The sequence below is a fragment of the Tiliqua scincoides genome, chromosome 13 (assembly GCF_035046505.1).
Source record: "Tiliqua scincoides isolate rTilSci1 chromosome 13, rTilSci1.hap2, whole genome shotgun sequence".
In the NCBI taxonomy this organism is placed as follows: Eukaryota; Metazoa; Chordata; class Lepidosauria; order Squamata; family Scincidae; genus Tiliqua; species Tiliqua scincoides.
In genome coordinates this window covers 14,000,064-14,018,911 of record NC_089833.1, presented here as the reverse complement: position 1 = coordinate 14,018,911, position 18,848 = coordinate 14,000,064, and the positions used below count along the sequence as shown (strand labels likewise).

The following is an 18,848-nucleotide window of genomic DNA, read 5'->3' as shown; positions in this document are numbered from 1 at the left end:
GTCCTATTTTCATCCTGCCAGGGTGTGTGTAACATGCTTGGAAACAGCTGTGCATGTTCACTGGAGGGCGTTGCACCAGATGGAGGGAAATGCTGGCTGGGGACTAGCCGGGAGGCCAGGCGAGGCGTTAGAAGGACCTAATGGTGGCAAGTCATGCCGTTTTCAGGGCTGCAACTATACCATCTACAGGAGGAGGTGAAGAAACCCCACATGCCAAGCTTCTGTACCTTCAGTGTCTGTACTAAGACGGTCTGAGCCCTGACTAAATTATGCAAATTTCCACATCTATTTGCTTTGCGTAACTTAGAAAGAAAATATTTCTTTACCCAGACGTGTCATTAATCTGTGGGATTAATTGTCCTTGGCACAGACATGGTGATAGCATCTGGCCTAGATGCCGTGAAAAGAGGGTTGGGCAGGTTGATGGAGGCAAGTCCATCGCAGGTGACAAGCCATGATGGGTATGTGCAACCTCCTGGTTTTAGAAGTAGGCTAGCTCAGAATGCCAGCTGCAAGGGAGTGGCAACAGGGAGTGGCAGGACTTTTGTTGTCTTGTTTGCTCCTGAGAGATCTGGTGTGAGAGTGGCCCACCAGAGAGATCTGGTGGGCCACTGTGAGATACAGGAAGCTGGACTAGATGGGCCTTTGGCCTGATCCAGCAAGGTTCTTCTTCGGTTCTTATGTTCTGCTTCTGCTTGTCATGGAGCAGGCTACAAACTATCTAGAATGCTGATACGCCCAAGCTGTGCACCTGAGCTCTTGCTTGGTGTCGCCCACGTATTTTTCTTCAAGGCTACCTTGGCAGCCAGAATTTTTATTTGCTTAAGGCAGTGGTCTCCAAACCACAGACCTCTGCATTCAGAAAAAGAGCCATCCCTGTGTGGCTGTTTCCATTCTGCACTGCAGCCCCATGTTTCACAGTCGTGGTTGGTTGGCAACCTTCAGTCTCGAAAAACTATGGTATAAGCCTACAGCACCCGGTATTCCCAGGCGTTCTCCCATCCAAGTACTAACCAGGCTTGACCCTGCTTAGCTTCCGAGATCAAGGTATAAGCCTACAGCACCCGGTATTCCCAGGCAGTCTCCCATCCAAGTCCTAACCAGGCCTGACCCTGCTTAGCTTCCGAGATCAGGCGAGATCGGGCATGGAAAGACTATGGTATAAGCCTACAGCACCCGGTATTCCCAGGCAGTCTCCCATCCAAGTACTAACCAGGCCTGACTCTGCTTAGCTTCCACGATCAGACAAGATTGGGCATGTGCAGGGTAACAGTTGCTGTCGATCTTCTCAGAAATTTGCGCCAGGCAGCTGCTTCCACTATCTGTCACTCCAGCAGGCTTTGCACCCCAATTTTCGGTGTGGAAGCAGCTTCCCGGAGCAAGTTTCTGAGCAGATCAGTTGGCAAGATAAGAGGCTGTGGCTTGGAATGGAAAGCACCACATGGACTTTTCTGGATGCCAGATCCGGCCTCCGGGCTGCAGTTTCACACCTGCCGGTTAGAGGCTGGAAATCCTAATTCTCTTCCGGCATTTAAAATGCAACAATAGTTTAGCCACTATTGAGGCAGAACAATTTATAGCAGCCATATTATTTGGTGCCAAGCAAGTTGCCACCCCTTCTCCCAGAGTCAGTGCTCCAAGACTTGGACACAATGATCTGACTTTTCTCTTTGCAATGTAGGATCTGTGCGAGAGGCACGAGAAGGGCGTTCTTCACAAGCACCAGAGAGCCTTGCACAAATACAGCATGATGAAGAAGCAAATGATGAGTGCCACAGTCCAGAACAAGGAACCTGAATCAGTGGAGCAGCTGGAATCCCGAATTGCGGAGGTATGATAGGCTTTGCCTGCTTAGGACAGCAGATGCTTCCTACATAAGAACATAAGAACAGCCCCACTGGATCAGGCCCTAGGCCCATTTAGTCCAGCTTCCTGTATCTCACAGCGGCCCACCAAATGCCCCAGGGAGCACACCAGATAACAAGAGACTGCAAGGCTTCCTGGGAATTGTAGTTAAGAACATAAGAAGAGCCCCACTGGATCAGGCCATAGGCCCATCTAGTCCAGCTTCCTGTATCTCACAGCGGCCCTCCAAATGCCCCGGGGAGCACACCAGATAACAAGAGACCTCATCCTGGTGCCCTCCCTTGCATCTGGCATTCTGACATAGCCCATTTCTAAAATCAGGAGGTTGCACATACACATCATGGCTTGTACCCTGTAATTGATTTTTCCTCCAGAAACTTGTCCAATCCCCTTTTAAAGGCGTCTAGGCTAGACGCCATCACCACATCCTGTGGCAAGGAGTTCCACAGACCAACCACATGCTGAGTAAAGAAATATTTTCTTTTCTCTGTTCTAACTCTCCCAACACTCAATTTTAGTGGATGTCCCCTGATTCTGGTGTTATGTGAGAGTGTAAAGAGCATCTCCCTATCCACTCTGTCCATCCCCTGCATAATTTTGTATGTCTCAATCATGTTCCTCCTCATGCGTCTCTTTTCTAGGCTGAAGAGGCCCAAAAGCCGTAGCCTTTCCTCATAAGGAAGGTGCCCCAGCCCTGGGTGCAATGGGATGGATAGAGTGTCTAGACAACACCAGAATCACTAAAATTGAGAGTTAGAACAGACAAAAGAAAATATTTCTTGACCCAGTGGAACTCCTTGCCACAGGGCATGGTGATGGCAGCTGGCCTAGATGCCTTGAAAAGGGGATTGGACAGATTGATGGAGGAAAAAGTCCATCACAGGTCACCAGCCGTGGTGGGTATACGCAGCCTCCTGGTTTTAGAAGTTGACATGCTAGACGCAAGGGAGTGGCATCAAGAAGCAGGCATCTTTTTGTCTTGTGTGCTCCCTGTGTGACACAGGAAGCTGGACTAGATGAGCCTTTGGTCTCATGCAATGGGGCTCTTTTCTAAAATGAAGATAGGACTATGCTGTCATTAAAAAGCATCTGGAGCAGTGTACATATTTTATGTCTATATCATGCCCTTTGGGCATCGTCCTCTGAACATCTTCATTAAAAATTACTTCCCCCCCCTTCTCTTTCAGCAAGAGAATGCGATCCTGACAATGGAGCTGCGCAATTATTTTTCCCTGTACTGCCTGCACCAAGAGACCCAACTGATCCATATTTATCTGCCTCTCACGTCTCACATCTTGGGGGCCTTTGTCAACTCTCAGATCCAAGGCCATAAGGAGGTGAGCCCCTTGAATGCTGCATCCTGTGAAACATAAATGGGCAGTTTGACGGGTTGTCTTTCCCTTCACCTTCCTCGAGTGTCATCACATCTGGGTGATCGCACTCCCTTTGGGACTTGGCTTGGGCAAAATTCCCTTTTTGACCCATAGAGTGGACCCCTGGTATTCCTGGGGGATTCATTCCAGAACCCCCACGGATACCAAACTCTGTGGATAATGAAATCTGCGGGGTGGGGGGGCCACAGGGCAGTGCAATTGGTGGGGGCTTTCCTGGGGGCTGTGTGCAGCCTCCTTATGTCTCAGAAGACATCCCGGATGCGACTGGAAGCCACTTCAGCAGCAGTCTTGCCATCCGCGGGTATTTAAATCCATGGATGTCAAACCCACGGACGAGGAGGACACACTATATATGTGTTTGTGCCTTTCTGAGATGAATCCTGCTTCTTTTGCACTAACAAAGCACAAAAACATCAGAATTGCCTCTAGGATATTTATTGGTTTTCCCAGCCCTTTTTGGATGCTATTTATTTCTATGCTGAATGTGGCCTTCTGTGGGCGCAATGCTAACCCGCTTTCCAGCACTGACATAGCTGTGCCAATGGGGTGTGCACTGCATCCTGCAGTGGGGAGGCAGTCAAGGGGTACTCCTCAAGGTAAGGACATGTTGCCTTGCCTTGGGGCTGCATAGAGGCTAGATCAGTGCTGGACAGTTGGTTAGGACTGAGCCCTGTATGTCTTTTCTGCAAATGTGCCGTTTTCATCTTGGCAGCGGAGATGATGCTTTTAAGAGACACTTGCAAGAGCAAAGGCAAGCAATGAACCCTGGGCAGCTTCTGAGAGTTTGTTTCAAGCCAGTCATTGCAAAGAGAAAATGATCAGGGGCCTGTATCATTGTCCTTGTTACATTTCTGTAAAAGTTGAGCATTTTCCTGGTGGGACGTGCATGTGTGAAAATCCACCGCCATCCAGATCGTGTTCCCTCGAGAACATCTTCTCTCTTGCTTGCAGATGAGCAAGGTCTGGAACGAACTGAAGCCCAAGCTGAGCTGCCTCTTCTCCGGATCCAGCAACACGTTGACGCTGCCGGCGTTGTCCCAGGACAACTTGTTTTCGAGCTAATGCTTTGGGACTCTTGGGCTGGGCAGGGGAGGGCACAAACAGCGCATAGGGTTTGCATCACATGGTGAGAGGGCAACGGGTAACCCCTACGATGGACCTCCTTCCATGCAGTGGGCGGGGCAACTCCCTGGGCAGTGGGCATAGTGATGGACCGTCGCCCCCCCTGGGTTTTTGGCTATAACTCTTGATAGAATAGAGATATTTCAACGCTGTTTGTTGCATTGCATTCTGCGTGAAATTACACACCAACTGATATATAACATGATGGTATTATTTGAAAATACCAAGGTTTTAAAAGCTTTGGTGAGTAGCGGTGCTCCCTGTGCACATCACCTGGTGTGGCCTGCACCCTCTAGCGACGCCACTCCATACAGGTGTTCAACAGGATCCTCCCATTGGCTATATTTGTACCTGTTTGCTGCTTGGAGCTGCTGTCTGATTGCTCAGCTGCCTGGAAATGTGACAGTGTGTAGAGAGAGACACAATCTCTCACCTTTGTGTTGTTTTAATTATTTCAGTTTCCATTCTGAAGTGCTGGGGGGGGGGGGTCAAGTTTCCTAATCCCAGAATGCTTTGTTTTATGCTCTGCTTTTGTTTACTCCTAAGGGTATTTTTTTTTCCCTGGCAGATATTCTTTCCTTAAACTTGCCTTTCTGCTTTACTCTTTCCTGGGTCTGCAGCAGGTATGGTGTTGAGGGTTGGAGAGAGCATCTAGGCCTAATCTGGCCCCGAGTGCGATGCTACCTCCCAGTGGTGTCGCACGAGGCAGCAGAATCTGAGGCAGAGACAAGGTTGCAATGTCACGTGAAGTTGTGATGTCTCTTCTGGGTACTCCGGGAAGAGGAGGCGGCTTTGCGATCTGACTGCCACCTCCTTTGGAGGTTCTCTTTGAGCCTCCAAAGGAGGATGAAGGCGTGGCAGCCCCGGATTGCGAAGCCACCGAAACACTAAGAGGAGAAGGAGGCGGCGTCGGCCAGGCTCTGCAGTAACAGTGGCCAAAGGATGGCTGGTGTTGCTGCTTCTGCTGCCACTGCCATCTTGGCTGGACCTTGTGTGGCACCCCCTTCTGGCCTAGTGACTGCCCCCCCATCAGTTGCTACTCCACTGCCACCTACTCTCTAGTTGCCAGGCCCCAGGCAAAAATCAGTATGGAGAGAGTCCCACCGTGTGCATCATTGCAAAGCCCTTCCTGGATAGAGGGCCTGGGAAGCTGTCTCCAGACCACCCGCCTCTTCTTCCATGCCTTGGTTTTTGGAAGCTTGATTTGCTTCGTTTCTCAAGCAAAAGTTACTGGCCTGGCACAGTAAGGAGGACAGTAGCCAACTCAAGACCAGTGCAAGGACCACTTGACCATGCCCAGCACTGGTGTTGGGACGTTCACTGATCAAGGGCTCAAGTGGATCACTCGGTTGGCCCTGGTATCCTCCCTGTTTCTCAGGGTCCAAAAGCAGACCAGGAAGGAAGAACCTCACTGCTACCAAATGGCTCCTGCAGTGCCAAGGCTGCCTTAGAAAAGAGGCGCCTGAGGAGGGACATGATTGAGACATACAAAATTATGCAGGGGATGGACAGAGTGGAGAGGGAGATGCTCTTTACACTCTCACCTAACACCAGAACCAGGGGACATCCACTCAAATTGAGTGTTGGGAGAGTTAGAACAGACAAGAGAAAACATTTCTTTACTCAGCACGCGGTTGGTCTGTGGAACTCCTTGCCACAGGATGTGGTGATGGCGTCTAGCCTGGACGCCTTTAAAAGGGGATTGGACAAGTTTCTGGAGGAAAAATCCATTATGGGGTACAAGCCGCGATGTGTATGCGCAACCTCCTGATTTTAGAAATGGGTTATGTCAGAATGCCAGATGCAAGGGAGGGCACCAGGATGAGGTCTCTTGTTATCTGGTGTGCTCCCTGGGGCATTTGGTGGGCCGCTGTGAGATACAGGAAGCTGGACTAGATGGGCCTATGGCCTGATCCAGTGGGGCTGTTCTTATGTTCTTTTCCTCTGCAGAAAAACTGACCTCTCTTTTCTGCCTTTTACATGTTAAATACAGTATATACATTTTTTGAAAGCGTTTAGAGTGAAGATTAAAAGTATTAACCTTTCTATTTCTTCAGTCAAAGCAGCAAGGATCTTCTTTTATTTAAAACAGAGCTTTTCAGATAAGCTAATGGTTTTCAGCCCAGGAGAGGCAGGTTATCGAAAGCATCTCTTTGTGATTGCAACCAAATCCAGACCATTTGCCCAACCAAATTAGCCGATTGTATCATTTCCATGCAATGGCTTGCACCTTGAATTACACGGACTGCATCGTTTAAGGTGCTGGATAGGGATGAGAAGCGTGGCAAAGCAGCTGAATGCGGGGTGTTCACCCACACACACCTGAGCAGTTCACAGCTGTCTCCAACATAGCGTCCACTAGTACAATCAGCAGGATTGATCTGATGACGTCAGTACATAGTAGTGCCTGACTGTTAGCACTTCCCATCCCTTGGCTAAAACAGGCGTGTCAAACTCATTTCATAGTGGGCCAAATAGCATTGATGGTGCCTAATGAGGGTCTGTGCAAGAACAAAGTGCATATTTCTGGCCATCCTCTGCTTTATGACATCATTCCTCGCCCAATGATGTTACTTCCAGCCCTCAGCGGGCAGCTTGAAAGTGATTCAGCCCACTATATGAAACAAGTCTGACATCCCTGATCTAAAGAATGTAGCAGGAGGTTGCTGTGATAGACAAGGAAATCTCATCTCTGCCTGGGGAACAGCTTTTGAAGTGGTTTAGAGCCAGCCCTCCTCCTGAGGATTTAGGTGTGTGGGAGAACAGGTAACAATAAAGGACTTCGGGGCCTAAGCAGGTCACCTGGGACCTCTTCCTCATAAAGCAGAACTGGAAAAAAAGTTTGATTCCTTTTGCTTTGCAAGCAATTCCTTCGCTAAGCCATCAGCTGAAGGGGCTTTTCTCCTCTCTCCAGTCTCTTTGGATATTGCAAGTTTTGAAATATCCTAGGCTAGGATTAGGTGTTCCCTGTTCACTCCCCCCTTCTCTCTCTCTCTCTCCCCGTCCCAGCTTTGCAAAAATAGTTTCTGCAAACTATTTAATGAAGCACTTTATCAAACTGCAGGAATTAGATCAACATACTACAGCTGGTAGCCTTAAAAAAATGTTTACAGATTACAACATTCCAAACAAAGAGAAATCTTAACAAATGTTACAGAACTACGTATTTGTAAGAGATGTATAAAACTTGTATTAAAAAAATGTAAAGGTTCTTTTAATTGGAAATGCTTCCCACTTATTTTGACGGGTGCATCTGGGTGAATGGGTGGCACTTGATCACTTTGGCAAACCTCTGTTGGGTGATCTAGGTATATCTTGACATGTGGGGCAAGGACCACTCAAAGTGAGGGTATGGACAAGGGGACTTCGTGGTTGATGTGTTCTTATTTGCAGTTAGTTTAGATGGGGGGGGGGCCATGAACAGAGCCAGTATACCATTAAAATACCAGTTATGTTCAGGGGACGGAACCCCTGCAGCCTCCTCTTCCCAGCTGGACACTGCCACCATGGATTTCATGAAATCTGATGACATCCAAGATTTTTTTTAAGCTTTATTTTTTCATGTAGTGAAAGGTATATAACCAATATACACTTAACCATTTCCACAAAGAAAAAGAGAAAAAAGGGAAGAAAAAAAGGGGCAAAGATCATAACACAGATTCTACCTTCTGTTATTTACCTAAGTCATGTATACTTTTAAAAAAAGCTATACTTGTGAGTCGAGGAACAGTATTCAAATGTATATATCCATCCATAATTGGCGTCTATAGGCCGTTGGTTCAAAGTAGAAAGCATCAAGGGGCTGTCCAACCACTGAGCAGGTGGGCATCTGTGAGATTCAAGATGCTGATGCTCAAATCTCATGAGATTTCACGAGAACCAAGATGGTGGGGGCCCAGGGGAACAGGTAAGCGGGGACATCTCGAGGCACCCCTGTGAGTGTTCTTGTGACACTCTAAGGCGAACTCATCGTGGGATTCAGGGCACACCAATTCAAGCCTCTATAAATTGCCCAGATAAGTGCTGAGCCGCTGCTGTGCAAAGAACATGTATTGACTGTGGAAATTAGAACTCAGGCCCCTTGCTAGAACTCAATCCAGAAAGCACCACTGTTTACTAGGCGGACTGCAAATGACTTAACCAGACTGGAAGGGCGAGTTAAAAAATCAATACAGAATTAACAAATTGTAAGAGCAACAGCACAGAACTGGCAGCCAATTCCCAAACAGAGCCTCTTGTTACCAGCAGGGGGGCAGTGCAGGTGAAAGGACTAACATTAGGGGCATGCTTTAGTAGTAGTCCTTTGCTCTCTACAAAGGAGCAGGTGCTTCATTCAGTCTGCCTGGCAAAGAGGTATGGATGCATTCTTTCCTGAGGAGACAAAGATGAGGTTAATTGGGGAGGTTTGAGGGCTTGTTCTTTTGCCCAATGTGGGCTGTGGTGTGCAACAGCTGGGAAAGTCCCCAGTATCTTTTCCCCCCCTCCTTTTCTTACACCTTTTCCACCTCTTTCAGGGTATAGTCTAAGATGGTGTCCTGCCCTTTGAACTTGAAATAGCCAAGGAACCGTTTCTTCTGGAGCAGGAGGGGAAACCAGTAGACGTCATCAGGCCACATGTTCTTGAAGGGTACCCGGTCCAGGTCGAACCACTGGGGGCGCATTTCTGCAAGGGAGGAGACAAAAACCACACAGAGAGGGGAAGAGTAACAATGAGGATGAAAACAGAGCATAGAGCTCTCAAGAGGTTCTGTGCACTCATCCCACATCTGCTTCTGGCTAAACTTCAGATAGCAGGAGGAACTTGTATTGACCTTAGTGCATGCGGGGTGACCCAAGACTTTCTTTTACCCTGGAGGTGTCATGTAGTCAGCATGCACTATGGTCGTGTAGACTACTATATCATGTAGTCAGCATGACGTCACTTGTATACAGGAAGCTTGGGATGAACACAAAGAAACAAGAGAGGTGAATGTGTGTGTCTGCTGCTGTGACTAACCCTCACTTTCGGTGGGATTGCCTTGGAAACTGTCAGCTCGGAAGATGTGGACTTCCATCAGCTCGGTGTTGCCCACAAATTCAAAAGTGATTTGGCCCAACTTCTGCAAGCTGTCCACCGTCAGTCCGCTCTCTTCTTGCAGCTCCCTGAACAAAAAGGGTAGAGTTAGCTTTGGAGCAGGGCATGAGGGTGAATGCTTCTGTCTTCCCAGAAAAAAAGAAGAGAGTTCCCCCTACACCAGTGATGTTCAACCTTCTTCATCTCATGGCACACTGATAGCGCACTAAAATTGCCAGGGCACACCTTGTTGGCATCCTTCAGTCTCGGAAGACTATGGTGTCACGCTCTGAATGGTGGTTCTGGAACAGAGTGTCCTCTCCAGTGCGCAAAGCCTGGGTAAAGTAGGTATGGAGGATAGGCTGTTACCCATGCAGCAAATCCCCCCTCTCCATGTCGCTGAAATGGTCCAATGGAAAGGCAGAGGCGTACGGTTGGTTCCAGCGGCGTCGCAGGAGTTGCCAGAACGTGACTGTGTTCAGCCATGAACTGCCTCAGGGACTCTGGCTCCGGATTTTGCCTCAAGGTTGTCTCCTGAAGCCTTTTCCACAACTGGATATAGCCACAAGGCAGTGGAGGTTTGGGATCAGAGTTTTCCTTCTCTCAGATGAGAGTCCCATCTACCCGGTGGCTGTTTAGTTGCCATTTACGACAAGTACAGCCTAACTGAGGGCCTATTCTTATCCTCAGCCCCCAGGGCACTCCATCAGTTTGTTAAGCAGTTGCTTTTAATACAATATAGATAAGCAGCAGCATTTAAATGCAGGATGAACATGTTGGCAGCATATAAATGTGGGATGAACATGTCTTCACCTTTGCTGAAGCTAAGCAGGTGTGATCAGTGCCCAGATGGGTGACTGTCTGGGAAACTAACACCCCCTCTCCAGGTGCGCTGTGCTTCAGTTCCATGAGGAAGGAAAGGTGGGATTGAAATGAAATGAAAAGGAAACAGCAGACATGGGAGAGGGGCCTATGTTCTTATAAGGAAATAGAGCTGGGAGTTGATCCACTCACCGTCTGGCTGCCTGCTCAACTGTCTCGCCTGGCTGCACCTTCCCTCCGAATCCATTCCAAAGTCCAGCCCCAAAGCCCCGCTTCTTCAGACCCAGGAGGACTCGTCGTGGCTGCACAACCAGCACCAGCGTGAATACCTTGGTGGTGACCATGCTCCGCTTTCTGCAGTGGGAAAGACATCACCCACCAAGGTGTCTGCTCAAGCTTGGTAGACCATAAAGGGTTAAACTGGCTGGTGGTGCCTGTGTGTGTGGCATAGCTGTGGCTGCTTTCCATCTTTCTGCAGCATACCTGCCCTCCCTACTTGTACTCTAGATCAGTGTTTTTCAAACTGTGGGTCCCAACCTTGGTGGTTAGCATGCTCCATTGTCCCCCTGCACTCGTGCAAGGTGCATTGCACCCCCTCCTGGTCCCCTGCACAAGTGCAGGGTGCATTCCACCCTCTAGGTGCCTTGCACACGTGCAGAGTGCATTCCACCACCCCTGCTCCTCTGCACATGGGCAGAGTGCATTCCACCCCCCCGCTCCTCTGCACATGGGCAGAGTGCATTCCACCCCCCCGCTCCTCTGCACATGGGCAGAGTGCATTCCACCCCCCCCGCTCCTCTGCACATGGGCAGAGTGCATTCCACCCCCCCGCTCCTCTGCACATGGGCAGAGTGCATTCCGCCCCCGCCCCTCCAGATTAACCAGGGGCTGCCTCCACCCCAAGGAGTGCTTTGCAGGGAAGCTGCAGCCCCAGGCATGCTCAGGAACATTCCCCCTCCTACCTCCAGGGAAGGCAGCAGAGTCCTCTGGGCTCTTCTGCAAGGCGGGAAAGAGGCAGGCAAACCCCGCCCCGGGGCGGCACTAAGACTGCTGCTGCCGCCCCCCCTCCCCTTCTAGCCCCAGAGCTGCAGGCTGGAGCGACACGGAACTGGGAGTGCGGGGGCCGCGTTCCCGTAGGGACCCTGAAGGGGACGCACCGAATCGGTGTGCCCTTCAGAAGGGCCCCCCCAAGCTGTTCCCGGAAGTGCCTCGTCTGCAGCATGGGCCGGTGAGTGGCTGCGGGGGGGGGCCTCTGGGGAGGCGGGGCGGGGCGGGGCGGCGCGGCGCTGGGCGGGCTCTGCTCCCTTCATGGGGATGCGGGGGGGGGGCTCACCTGCTTCTGGGCAGGCAGCAGCCCAACAGGTGTGTGTGTGTGTGAGAGAGAGAGAGAGAGAGAGAGAGAGCACTTAAAGCTGTCCCAGTGTATATACTTTGTGTATGTATACACACACACACACACACATACGTACACATACACATGTATGCATGTTTATTATTATTGGCAACCTTCAGTCTCGAAAGACTCTGGTATCGCGCTCTGAATGGTGGTTCTGGAACAGCGTCTAGTGTGGCTGAAAAGGCCGATTCGGGAGTGACAATCCCTTCCACACCGGGAGCAAGTGCAGTCTGTCCCTGGTCTGTCTCCCTGGCTATGGGCCTTCCTTCTTTGCCTCTTAGCCTCAGTCTGTTGGCCAAGTGTCTCTTCAAACTGGGAAAGGCCATGCTGCACAGCCTGCCTCCAAGCGGGCCGCTCAGAGGCCAGGGTTTCCCACTTGTTGAGGTCCATCCCTAAGGCCTTCAGATCCCTCTTGCATACATGTATGCATGTATATGTATATATATATATGCACATATATAGAGAGCATACCAAGATCCAGGTCTACAGAGCTTTCGTCCTGAGTACACTTCTGTACTGCAGCGAGTCATGGACTCTTCGCTCACAACAGGAGAGGAAACTGAACACTTTCCACATGTGCTGCCTCTGATGCATTCTCGGCATCACCTGGCAGGACAAAGTTCCTAACAACACAGTTCTGGAAGGTGCTGGAATCTCTAGCATGTATGCACTGCTGAAACAGAGATGCCTGCGTTGGCTCGGTCATGTTGTGAGAATGGATGATGGCCGGATCCCAAAGGATCTCCTCTATGGTGAACTTGTGCAAGGAAAGCGCCCTACAGGTAGACCACAGCTGCGATACAAGGACATCTGCAAGAGGGATCTGAAGGCCTTAGGAGTGGACCTCAACAAGTGGGAAACCCTGGCCTCTGAGCGGCCCTCTTGGAGGCAGGCTGTGCAGCATGGCCTTTCCCAGTTTGAAGAGACACTTGGCCAACAGTCTGAGGCTAAGAGGCAAAGAAGGAAGGCCCATAGCCAGGGAGACAGACCAGGGACAGACTGCACTTGCTCCCAGTGTGGAAGGGATTGTCACTCCCAAATTGGCCTTTTCAGCCACACTAGACGCTGTTCCAGAACCACCTTTCAGAGCGTGATACCAGATTCTTTCGAGACTGAAGGTTGCCAATAATAGAGAGCATATATATGTGTGTGTGTGTATGTATAAAAGGGGCATGTATATGTATATATGTGTATGTGTATCTCATTGGGCAGCTACTGCCCACCTTAAGCTGGGCAGTCCCCAGCCAGTAAGGTGTTGCCTTGCCACGGTCCGTTAACCTCATGGGGTGCGTGGGGTTTAGGGTGAAAACCGACAAGCGGATCGACAACTCTGCACCATGCAACAGAAAACAGAAAACTCCTGCCCTAAAGCTGGGCACCTGGAACGTAAGGACAATGACAGGTAGACCACAGCTGCAATATAAGGACATCTGCAAGAGGGATCTGAAGGCCTTAGGAGTGGACCTCAACAGGTGGGAAACCCTGGCCCCTGAGCGGCCTGCTTGGAGGCAGGCTGTGCAGCATGGCCTTTCCCAGTTTGAAGAGACACTTGGCCAACGGACTGAGGCAAAGAGGCAAAGAAGGAAGGCCCATAACCAGGGAGACAGACCAGGGACAGACTGCACTTGCTCCCAGTGTGGAAGGGATTGTCACTCTCGAACCGGCCTTTTCAGCCACACTAGACGCTGTTCCAGAACCACCTTCCAGAGTGCGATACCAGAGTCTTTCGAGACTGAAGGTTGCCAACTACTAACACACACAAATATGTCACGGGACAGTTTTAAGACCCCCCTTTTCTCTCTATATAGCTTCTCTTGCTGTCTCTCTCTCTCTCACACACACACACACACACGTGTGTGTTTGTGCTTGTTTGTGTGTGAGAGATGCACACGTGTGTGTGTGTGTGAAAGAGATCTTATAGCCATCCCTTCACGTGCGCGCGCACGCGTGTGTGTGTGTGTGTGTGTGAGAGAGAGATATATATATATCTTAAAGCTGCCCCCTCACTCACATTTTGTGTGTATGTGTGGGTGAGGGGGCAGCTTTAAGATCATGTGCGCATATATCCCAGCTGTTGTGAAAAGCACTTTTGCACCAGAGATACAGACACACCCCTGGCACCAGGCCCAGCAGCAGCAGACTCAGGGGCTGCAGCACCAGAGGATGAGCAGCAAGTACATTTCACCCCAGGCTGGCATAAGGGCATTTTTTTGGGGCGGGGAGCAGGCCCAGGAGGTGGGCGGAGATGGTAGCAGGCTCTGCTGCCATAACTTCACCCCCCCCCCCGGGCCAGGAAACCCAGTATAGGTCTTATTGATTCTGCACCCAGTCAATGGCAGGCACAGATTCAAGGAGATCCATCGGGGCCATTGGCTGCTACATGAGACCTGACTCTGCTTCCCTGCCCTATTGGATGCAGTGGTCACCATTTTGGCACCATAGCAACCCTGGAAATTAGGGAAGCTTTGGATTGGGGTGTTAGAGAGACAGAAAGAGGATAAGTGATGAATGCCCCTGTAGATGGGGGCCAAATATTAGAACCCCGTTTATTGCTGTCACATGGGCTCTGTCCATTCAGCAACAGAATTATTTGCCTCTTTTTTTTTCCTTATAGATATTGGCAGTTCTCATTTCTTCTGCTTCAGTGCCAGAAGATCCACACTGCAGCACAATGTCTGAAGAGCAAAACGGGGGCAGAACACCGTTGGCTGGAGCGTCATTTTAACGACCCGTTTGTGAAGAGAGCAAGAAAGGAGAGCTATCGCTGCAGGAGTGCGTTCAAACTGCTGGAAATGGATGACAAACACGCCATCCTTCGTCCTGGGCTGCGTGTGATGGACTGTGGCACAGCCCCAGGTGCATGGGCTCAGGTGGCAGTCCAGAGAGTCAACGCTACAGGCGCTGGTGAGTTCATTTTAGAAGGACAAGTAGACAGGTGGGGCAGCTTGGAGTCTGCGGGTATCACCTCCAGCAGAGGTGATTCCAGCAGAGGTCTTTTGAAATTATGTGTTGGCTTTGGGTTAGATGTCTATCTATTGCTCTTTATGTTATCTGTTGCTTTTAGTGGTTCTTGCTTTTGATGGATTGTGACTGTTTTTTATTTTGCTTTTCAGATTATGTTCTCGTTTTAATACTTTGTATTGGTTTTGATACTTGTTAGGTGCCTTGCGGATTCTTTCAGATGGAAAGCTGGGATATAAATGTTTTAAATTAATTGTGGCTCTATATCCGTCTGTCGATCCCTGTCTAAAGAAATAAACAACACAGAGACATGCAGTCCAAGTACCACAGTTCTTGGCTGGGGAGAGTTTCTGGGTTTTTTTTTTTTGTTTTTGTTTTTTAACATTCTGTTTTCATTTCTGCCAGAGACTTCATTTAAGATCACCAGTTCTCCCTCTGGAAGGCAGTGATGAGAGCTGTCTCACGGGGCCTTTGATTTAATTCATTAATGTCAGTGAAAGTGTTCTGATTGCAGAAAATATTGTCGTTATTGGCTGACTCTGGAGTGGCTCACTTACATTACGAGACAGTGATAGATGAAGATGATTTCTGAAATATTGATCTTTCCAGAAAGGCTAGCGTTTAAAATAGCTTGTTACAGCCTTGCTAAAAATAGCACTTGTGGGATGGAATGGTTTAGTTTGCTAGGCACAGGGGCCTTTGTCAGCATCTGTGCCTAAGGGCAGTGACCAGTGACTGCAAGAAAGCTTCTGGGGAGGCAGAATCTTCATCCCTCCCCCCATTCTTTCTCCTGTGAAGGCTCCTCTTTGAAGGTGAAGGAACAGTGGGCACGAAGCTTCCAGCACCTCTTCCGTAATTAGGGCAGAGTCTGAGGGCAGTCATATACCCTCTCTTGGTGTAGCACCCAGGGCAGGTACCCCTCAAGCTCTGCCCTAGTTATGCCTCTGCTCGGAGCCCCTGACGATTGAACCTGGGACCTTCTGCATGCAAAGCAGGTGCTCTCCCACTTAGCTACATAGCCATCCCTTCCAGGCTTTGGGGAGGTGCCTGGTTTCTTACATTGACTCTTTTTGTCTCCTAGATCCAGATGCCCCTGTCGGTTTTGTCCTTGGAGTTGACCTCCTTCATATCGCTGCCCTGGAAGGAGCTGTCTTCTTACCTCATGCTGACATCATAGATCCAGTCACCCACCAGAAAATCCAGGAGGTGCTTCCTAAGGGGAAAGTGGATGTTATCCTGAGTGATATGGCACCCAATGCTACTGGGATCCGGGAACTCGATCACCAGAAGTTGATCCATCTCTGTTTCTCTGTTTTGGATTTGGCCCCACGCATTTTGGAGCCTGGAGGGTCAATGCTCTGTAAGTTCTGGGATGGTGCGGAGAGTCATCACCTCCAGAAGAGACTGATGCAAGACTTCAGGGAGGTGAGGACCTTAAAGCCCCAAGCCAGTCGGAAGGAATCTGCCGAGATATATTACTTGGCGAAATTGTACAAAACCAAGCATACCATTCAGCATAAGAAAACTAGGAACTTTGGCTCTGCTTTGTAAGGTCAACCTATTCTTTCCATGTCAAACAGCCTTTTTAACAATTATCAAATATTATTTGTATGTAATTTAATGTTTATGCATGCAAAATATGATTTGGAGCTATGCTTTTCTGTAATCTGAACTACTTTAAACAATAATGTTTTTCTGTTCAAATAACATCATTGAATGGCGAAGTATATATGTGTCAAAATTTGACGAGTACGTGCGTAAAGAAATGTTACAAAGGTATGTTTAGGAAAAGATACCCCCCCCCCCCCGAACGATTTCTCTCCATGCATCTTTTGTGGGAAAGTTATGGCTTTCAAAGAACATATAGTAATGAAAAATTGGGCAGAGTCTCTACCACTAAATAGGACTGGGCCCTAAGTTGTATAGAGGTTGATTAAGGAATTAAGAACTAAGGAATTATGCTGTTGTGTTTTGTTTTGATATTATAAGTATGGTCACAAAATATAAGCTGTTCTTCTTATTAATAATAAATTTATACATGTTTATATATAATTAATTATTTAATATAATATATTTATATTTGTGTATACATATATAAATGTATATACACACACACACACACACACACACACACACACACAATATAATATAACTATGTATATATATATATATGTGTGTGTGTGTGTGTGTGAGTGTGAGTATTTAGTTAGTTGGCATCCTTCAGTCTCGGAAGACTATGGTATCGCGCTCTGAATGGTGGTTCTGGAACAGAGTGTCCTCTCCAGTGCTCAAAGCCTTGGTAAAGTAGATATGGAGGATAGACTGTTACCCATGCAGCAAATCCCTCTTCTCCATGTCGCTGAAATGGAAAGGCAGAAGCCTATACTGTTGGTTCCAGCTGCGTCGCAGGAGTTGCCAGAACGTGACTGTGTTCAGCCATGAACTGCCTCAGGGACTCCGGCTCTGGATTTTGCCTCGAGGTTGACTCCTGAAGCCTTTTCCATAACTGGATGTAGCCACAAGGCAGTGAAGGTTTGGGATCAGAGTTTTCCTTCTCTCAGATGAGCTGCCTTCCCAGGCTATAATAATAATATATAACCTAATGAAAAACTAGGCAGAGTCTCTACTACTCTGCCCCTACATTTGTATATATAGTTAATTATTTATTTTATAGAATGAATGGATTAATTATTTTATAGAATCATAATATATTTATGATTATACATTAATAATAATAATTTATAACATATAATAATGAAAAAGTGGGCTTCAGAGCCACTCAGCTCTGACCCATGAAGGTGCCTGTTGCCCCCCCCTCCAAGCCCCCCAAGAGAGCTCCCACCTCCTCCTGCAGATCACAAGAATGAGTTCCCCAGAGAGAACCCGGAAGTGCCCCACTAATCCGGCCGTGCGCGTCACTCTGGACTTTTCATAGCTCTCAGTTCGGAAGGGAAGGTCTCGCGCGGGCTGAGCGGCAACTCTCGCGAGATCCTGGCTCTAGGGAGAGGAGGGAGATCCAAGCAGCAGAGCGGGCGTGAGAGAGGAAGCGGCAGCGAGAAGAGATGGCCGGCTGGGGAGGGTGAGCGAGCCACGGACCCCTCCCCCGGCACTCCCACAGGGGAAGAGTGCTCCTGAGCATGTGCAGAGCGCCTCCTCCTCCTCCAAGGGAGCCAGAGGCAGGGCTGGGGGCTCTTCCCTCCCTACTGCTTAAGTGTGGGGACAAGGCTTCCTCTGAGCATGTGCAGAGTGCCTCCCCTCCCCCGCTCCAAGGGAGCCACAAGGCAGGACTGGAGGCTTCTCCCCTCTCCCTCTCTCCTCCCAGCTCGTTACTCCTATTGCTTAAAACTATGCTAGGGACAAGGCTACCTCTGAGCATGTGCAGAGTGCCTCCTCCTTACTACTCCAAGGGAGCCACAGGGAAGGGCTAGAGGCTTCTCCCCTCTCCCTCTCTTCTCTCTTATTGCTTAAAATTATGCTGGGGACAAGGCTACCTTTTTTGAGCATGTGCAGAGTGCCTCCTCCCCAGTGGTCTAAGGGAGCTAGAGGGCAGGGGTTGAGGTTTCTCCCTCTCCCTCCTACTTCCTAGCTCATTACTCTTTTATTGCTTAAAATTGCTACAGACAAGGCTACCTCTGAACATGTGCAGAGTGCCTCCCACCCCTGCAGCCAGAGGGCAGCGTTGGAGGCTACTTCCCTCTCCCTCCCCCCTCCCAGCTCCTTACTCTTTTTAAGTGCTAGAGATGAGGCAAACTCTGAGCATGTGCAGAGCATGCCCCCCCCACCCTAAGAAGGTTATAGAAAAGGGCTGGAGGCATCTTGGCCCCTTTCCTCCAATCTTAGTATTACTTTAAAGTAGTGTACTGGAGGGCTCCTGGGCCTTTAACTTTTGTGTAGAGGAGGAAATTTCAACAGGTACAGCTTGTTATCTCACAGATGAGAAACTGCACCTGTTTAAATTCCCTCCCCTACACACTTGTTAAAGGTCCAGGAGCCTAAAGTTGAAAGGTTGGCCACCCCTGACCTCATATCAACCCAGGCTGCTTGACCCCCTGGCCCAGGAGCCTCTAATAATCTCAATAAACTTTCTCTGATTCATGAGGCTGGTTTCTTGGTCAGCATTTCCGTACCAGTTTTGAGTGCGCAAAGCACTTTGCATTTATTATTTGCCATGTTGTTGTTAACAACAACTAAGAGAAATAAGAATGGTTAGGCCCAGCTTACAGATGGGGAAGAC

At 49.1% G+C, this 18,848-nt stretch overlaps 4 protein-coding genes across 5 annotated transcripts in view; 3 read left to right on the top strand and 1 right to left on the bottom strand.

Annotated features, from left to right (window-relative positions):
- Positions 1-7,587, top strand: part of SNX8 (sorting nexin 8) — a 32,317-nt gene extending 24,730 nt beyond the window's left edge. The window contains exons 9-11 of the mRNA XM_066640638.1: positions 1,682-1,831; positions 3,054-3,203; positions 4,212-7,587. Of these exons, the coding sequence (XP_066496735.1) occupies positions 1,682-1,831; positions 3,054-3,203; positions 4,212-4,322 (411 nt within the window). The 3' untranslated portion in view covers positions 4,323-7,587. The remainder of the gene's footprint in view (positions 1-1,681; positions 1,832-3,053; positions 3,204-4,211) is intronic.
- Positions 7,419-11,286, bottom strand: NUDT1 (nudix hydrolase 1). 2 transcript variants are annotated; one of them, XM_066640640.1, is made up of 4 exons: positions 11,220-11,286; positions 10,450-10,611; positions 9,379-9,524; positions 7,419-9,045 (listed from the first exon to the last, which is right to left on the bottom strand). In XM_066640640.1, exons 2-4 carry the CDS (start codon positions 10,599-10,601, stop codon positions 8,873-8,875), a joined length of 471 nt encoding a protein of 156 aa, XP_066496737.1. In that variant the 5' UTR covers positions 10,602-10,611; positions 11,220-11,286; the 3' UTR covers positions 7,419-8,872. The 2 variants fall into 2 exon arrangements, with proteins under 2 accessions (XP_066496737.1, XP_066496738.1); XM_066640641.1 differs by having other exon boundaries at positions 9,385-9,524.
- A 129-nt stretch (positions 11,287-11,415) lies between these two features.
- MRM2 (mitochondrial rRNA methyltransferase 2) lies at positions 11,416-16,606 on the top strand. Its single transcript, XM_066640639.1, has 3 exons — positions 11,416-11,485; positions 14,268-14,557; positions 15,696-16,606. Exons 1-3 carry the CDS (start codon positions 11,478-11,480, stop codon positions 16,163-16,165), a joined length of 768 nt encoding a protein of 255 aa, XP_066496736.1. The 5' UTR covers positions 11,416-11,477; the 3' UTR covers positions 16,166-16,606.
- A 1,007-nt stretch (positions 16,607-17,613) lies between these two features.
- The window catches only part of MAD1L1 (mitotic arrest deficient 1 like 1), a 167,174-nt gene continuing 165,939 nt past the window's right edge, over positions 17,614-18,848 (top strand). Inside the window, exon 1 of the mRNA XM_066640868.1 lies at positions 17,614-17,693. Within this exon, the coding sequence (XP_066496965.1) occupies positions 17,677-17,693 (17 nt within the window). The 5' untranslated portion in view covers positions 17,614-17,676. The remainder of the gene's footprint in view (positions 17,694-18,848) is intronic.